Consider the following 5,416-nt stretch of genomic DNA (forward strand, 5'->3'; position numbering starts at 1 on the left):
GTTTATGGTTCCTGAAAGGCAGAAATCACCTGTGAACTTGTAAGCATAGAAAACTGAAGAGTATAAAACTTCATGGATCTGGTCTCCATAGTTTTAGTATTCCCACAAACACTTTGGAGACCTTCTATCTAAGCATAGAGGAGATTTGAGCTGAGCAAGGCAGCTACCTTTACATAAGCATGATTTTCTTCTGTTTCCTTCTATCTCTTTTGAGTTAGATCACTGCTGCAAGCATGGACCTGTCTTTTTAAATAAAGATTTATTTATTTATTATGTGTACAATGTTCTGCTTCATGTATACCTACAGGCAAGAAGAAGGCATCATTACAGATGGTTGTGACCCACCATGTGGTTGCTGGGAATTGAACTCAAGACCTCTGGAAGAGCAGACAGTGCTCTAAACCTCTGAGCCATCTTAACTTGACACTAGTCCTGGATCATGGTGAAGGTCTGAAAGGAGCCAGTTCCAGCATCGAAAACATAAGCCACATTCTTGAACCCCTTGTAGAGGGACAGTATCCTTGGTAAGTGTGGGATTACCTCAACTCCAAGCCCTTGTGGGTGAAATGGCTACTGCTAGGCTCCTGTTGAGAATCACATGGTCTGACACTTTTGTGAAATCACATCAGTGAGTAGCTGTCCACTAATCTCCTCAACAATCTGCCAGGGTGAGGACTCTAATGTGTACAGAGACAAAAAGCCCATTTGCTCACACAAAGCCATCTGGGGCCTCAGAAAAGACAGCTGACTCTAGTCTAGGACACAAAGAACAGCTATGGCCTTGGGGGCTGTTGGATCCAGTAGAACAGGAATTTCCCCCTGGACCTTAGAGCATAATGGTGCTAACAGCAATGTGGGGTGCACCTGCTTTTGCAAAGGAATTTATCAGACGGTCCTAGCACAGCTTCTATTGACTGCCCTACGTAGTTTTTCTTAACTCCCTTCCTGGTGCATTCTTTAATGGTTTATGAAGGTCCTTCTCAACCCCCTCCTTACCTCTTTTTTTCCCCTCCAGCCAACTGTGGAAAGCCACCCTCAGGGACAGAGTAGAGGAATGTATAAAAGCCTGGCAGGACTCTTCCTGGGTTAATTCCTTACTCCTGCTCACTGGTTGCTTTAACACTACTAAAGCATGATGTTCTGCAAGGTCCTGGCAATCTTTGCCTTCTGTGCTCTGACTGTGGCTTTCCCCAGTTTGGACATAGGTATGTACACCTTGAATCCTTTGGAGAAGGGAGGTGCAATTTGTACTTATGGGGGATATTGGTGTGGAAAGGGATTGATTAGTGGTGAAAGTTTGACATAGAAATTGGATAAAGATAAGTCTGTCAATGGAATTTTAGGTGAGACCAGCAGCTGAGTGACTGAGGTACAATTTTGGTTGTGAGTTTGAATTGAACACATATAGGTAACAAGCTTAGTCAGATGGGACCAGAGCAGAATGGCTGAGGTATTTCTGATGGTCCCACCAGAAGTCAAGGTAGTTCTGAGATTCTGTTCAATTAGAGTAAAGATTTGAGGTCCCATTACTAAGTAAAGTGGGCTTCAGAGAGCAGTGGCAACCAGCTCTCTCCCAGACTGTGGACCTGTGTGGGGCTGACATGGGAACCTAGCTTTGGAGAGCTGCTTGTCCACCTGTGTGAAAATGACCAGTTCCCATCACCTGCTCCTGCCAATTGACTCTCAGTCTGTGGGCTGCTAGCTAGGCTTCCTCACTGCACATGCATGAGGGATAAAACAAAATGAAGTACAGAGAAAGACAGTGATCTTGGTGACAGTTCCTACCACAAAATGAACAGTTTGTCCTTGGGAGATTTTGTCTGTGTGCATTAGCCCTCAGGTTTGTGAGGTTTCTGGAGATAACTAACCCTATCAATGTTGAATGTTTGAAGATTTGCTAAAAATGTATCCTGGGCACAGGCTGTTAAATGTTAGATTGATTCCATTCTTGCTTACACATAGGGCCAGCGTTTTTTCTTTTTCTTTTTTTAACTACTCATCGTTCTAGGGGACTTCAGAAACATGGAGTCAGTATAGAGGTGGGTCTTGAATTTTCCTTTTGCTCCAGTTTGACCAGCACACAGCTAGAGGTATAACACAGATGCCCTTCCCTCAACTCCCCCCTCAAAGAAGACAGGAGTGGGCTCCAGGCACTTGTTCTCTGAGCGGCAGTTGGTTCAAAGACTTTAGCTACTCAGAGGGACTGTGGTGAGATTAACATAGGCATGTTATACTTTCTCATGAACTGAGGTCAGAGAACAGGGAGGGGTGGAGGTGACAGGGACATGATTACCGGGAAGGGCTTGAACTGTTCTTTTCTGTTGGGCACCTTTCTAGTTGGATACTGACTTGTTAGAATCCAGGAGTGAAGACCTACCTCAAACAGATAGTTATCTACCAGACCTAACCAGAACTAGACTCAACCAACTCTTTTCCAGAAGCAATCAATGATGACCTGCTAGACCCTCCCAGTGAATAACTACAAAATCTAACTGTTGACCTATTAGATTTAATCAATGAAGAACTACAGGATTCAGACCAAGACCTACTAAACTCAACAACTGACCAAACAGAATCAACCGAGGAAGGCTCTCTGGAGGATGGCACAGACATTGATTCAACCACTGTACTTATGCAGACCACAGACCTCATGCCAAACTCAAGCCTGAACCATGGAAACACACAGATTTCTGGTAAGTGAGGGTGTGCTTTAAGGAGGCCTGGGCAGGTGTTTTCTGGGCCCCTATCTTGTCCCTTCCTACAGGAAAACCTGCTTTCTCCCAAACTTGGTGACTATACCTGTCTTCTATTCTGTCACCCCAGTGTCCTCTACTGATGCTGAGACAATCCTCTCCAGCTTTGTGGAAGAAACCATTGAGAGCTCAGGTAGGAGCAGTTTCTGTCTTCAAACATGAGGGCCTTCTTTTCTGTCCCTCTTTCTTCTGTCTCACTGTTGAGGAAGGTCCTGCTTTGACCTCTGAGGTATAATAAATTTTACCGATGTTCTTTGAAACTTAAGGGTAATGGATCTCTTTTTCCTGGAACATTTTCAGCAGAAGATATCTGTTCTCAACGATACATCTTGTTGTCAGTCACTTGATCTCATAAATAGTTTCAGGCAGCTCCAGAGGGTCAGCTCCTTGGGTATCCATGAGCTTGAAGATAAGGCTAGGAAGATGGGACTGATAACCTCCTCTTTTCTTCCAGGTGATTACAATTCATCCCAGACAGAGAGTATGCTAGATCTTGATTTTGGTAAGCATAAATAGCAATCTATCTAACATCTATCTATCTATCTATCTATCTATCTATCTATCTATCTATTATCTCTCTCCATCTTTCTATCATCTATCTCTATATATCTTCATTATCATCATCAATATCATTATTATCTATCATCACCACCACCACCACCATCATCATCATCAACATCATTATTATCTATCATCACCATCATTATCTATTATCTATCTATCTATCTCTCTATCTCTCTATCTATCATCTCTCTCTCTCTCTCTCTCTCTCTCTCTCTCTCTCTCTATTTATCTATCTATCATCTATCTATCTATCTATCTATCTATCTATCTATCTATCTATCTATCTATCTATCATTACCACTTATCTATATATCCTGAGACAGAGTCTTTTTATGTAGTCTTGGCCCTGGAACTGATATGTAAATCTGGCTGGACTTGAACTCACAGAGATCTTTTTTCCTTTCCTTCCTGAGTGCTGGGTCTAAAGCGGTGTGCCATTAAGCCCTCCACATTTTTTATACCATTCTTGCTAGATTTAGTGAGGAAGTTATAAAATTGAATGTTTTCTTACTCTAAGACAAATATTGGTAGCTCGAGTGAGTGTTGCTTAAAGTGAATTCAGACCATTTCTTTATCTCAGTGCAGATTTGATGCGACCCTCCCCCGGAAATCGTGATCTTGTAAGTCTCTTCTTTTTTTCCCTGATAACCTTACTAGAGATTTGATATTGTATTTGATGCTGATTTTAATCCTGTTAGAAAGCACTCAGTATTTAACACCTCCCCAAAGCTGAGATAAATTGCAGGCATGGAAAGCAGTGGTGGCATAAATCCTGAATCTTAGCACTTGGGAGTCTGAGGCAGCTGAATCTCTGAGTTCCAGGCCAAACTGGTCTACAAAATAAAACCCTGTCTAAAGGAAATAAAGTATAATAAAAATTAAAAAATACATTATTTTTTCAGACAGGCCTTTTCTCTTTAGGGGCCTGGAGATTCAGGTACATTCACGACAGGACACAAATTCTCTTTCTCTGGAGTATTTTTAAATTCCCCCATTTATCTCTCTAGTTTATGGAACCCAGTTCCCCCCATGGACTCTCAGCCAAGCTACCACCTACTGCATAGAATGCATACTTCTACAAAAAACTAAAGGGCTCTGAATCAACAATTTCTATTTTAGTTTCTCTTCTCTTTTGCCTTTAAAATGTTTTTAAAAATACCATTTTGTATGTATGAGTGTTATGATGCATCTACATCTGTGCACCATATCTAGGCTTGATGCCCACAGAGGCCAGATGAAGGTGTCATGTCCCCTGGACCTGGAGTTGCAGACTACAATGAGAGGCCATGTGGGTACTTGGAGTTGAACTTGGGTCCACTGGATGAGCAGCTTCTGGTGCTAAATGTTGAGCCACCTTTCCAGGCCCTCTTGGCTCTTTTTTTATTTTTGTTTTCTCAATTCTCTAATATAATTTCTTCTGACAATAAAATAATTATTGGAAGAGTGTGTAAATTTTTAAATATAAGACACAAGATGATGAGAGAGGATCAAAAAGTATACCTAAAAAAAAAAAAACCCATACTCATGTTCAAAGCGTTAAATGACCAAAGAGAGGCTTGGGCTTTTGAGCTTCCCTTGATAACTCATGTTTTATTTATTTTATCTTTAATTTAGAAAACACAGTAAGGTCTCCCTCAGCTGTGACAATCACTGCATTCTCTTCCATTTCCTGAGAAGACTCCAACTTTGAAACAAGCATTCAACTACCCTTGTGGATATTGTGTCACTGTAGAAAATAATGTAGATCTGCGAGGCTCCCAACAAAGGAGAATGAGGAAGTGGTCCTGGATGAAGAGTGCCAGATTAATAAACAAATGTTTATCAGAATTGTGTTTTGAGAGTGCTTTTTATTTCAGGAGGGAAAGGATGCTGAGCTGTACTGTTATTTCCCTCTGGAACATGCTGTCTTGCTACATCTCAGAATCTAATAATTATGTTGTTCCCATTTGGACAATCCAGGCTATCTAAAGTGAACTGGCTACCGGGCTAATGAGATGGCTTAGTGGGTAAAGGCTCCTTCCATTGAGCCTGACAGCCTGAGTTCAATCCCAGGAGCCCACATGGTGGAGGAGAGAATTGACTCCTACAAGTTGTGCTCT

General features: G+C 41.7%; 1 protein-coding gene across 4 annotated transcripts; it reads left to right on the forward strand.

Moving 5' to 3' along the window:
• The first annotated feature begins 1,073 nt into the window (after window positions 1–1,073).
• LOC311588307 (kidney androgen-regulated protein-like) lies at window positions 1,074–5,144 on the forward strand. 4 transcript variants are annotated; one of them, XM_084765857.1, is made up of 6 exons: window positions 1,076–1,205; window positions 2,508–2,693; window positions 2,824–2,886; window positions 3,208–3,255; window positions 3,903–3,937; window positions 4,530–4,758. In XM_084765857.1, exons 1-6 carry the CDS (start codon window positions 1,133–1,135, stop codon window positions 4,533–4,535), a joined length of 411 nt encoding a protein of 136 aa, XP_084621983.1. In that variant the 5' UTR covers window positions 1,076–1,132; the 3' UTR covers window positions 4,536–4,758. The 4 variants fall into 4 exon arrangements, with proteins under 4 accessions (XP_084621985.1, XP_084621983.1, XP_084621982.1 ...); XM_084765856.1 differs by lacking the exon at window positions 4,530–4,758 and adding an exon at window positions 4,932–5,144 and having other exon boundaries at window positions 1,077–1,205; XM_084765859.1 differs by lacking the exons at window positions 2,824–2,886; window positions 4,530–4,758 and adding an exon at window positions 4,932–5,144 and having other exon boundaries at window positions 1,074–1,205.
• Window positions 5,145–5,416: the final 272 nt, after the last annotated feature.

The sequence above is a fragment of the Acomys minous genome (genome assembly GCF_964271855.1).
Source record: "Acomys minous genome assembly, chromosome: 17".
Lineage (NCBI taxonomy): Eukaryota > Metazoa > Chordata > Mammalia > Rodentia > Muridae > Acomys > Acomys minous.

Coding starts and splice junctions, on each gene's coding strand:
- LOC311588307 (XM_084765856.1), top strand. CDS start 1,133: ATGATGTTCTGCAAGGTCCTGGCAATCTTTGCCTTCTGTGCTCTGACT. Junction 2,887..3,207: donor AGAAACCATTGAGAGCTCAG/GTAGGAGCAGTT, acceptor CTTTTCTTCCAG/GTGATTACAATTCATCCCAG. Junction 3,256..3,902: donor TATGCTAGATCTTGATTTTG/GTAAGCATAAAT, acceptor ATCTCAGTGCAG/ATTTGATGCGACCCTCCCCC.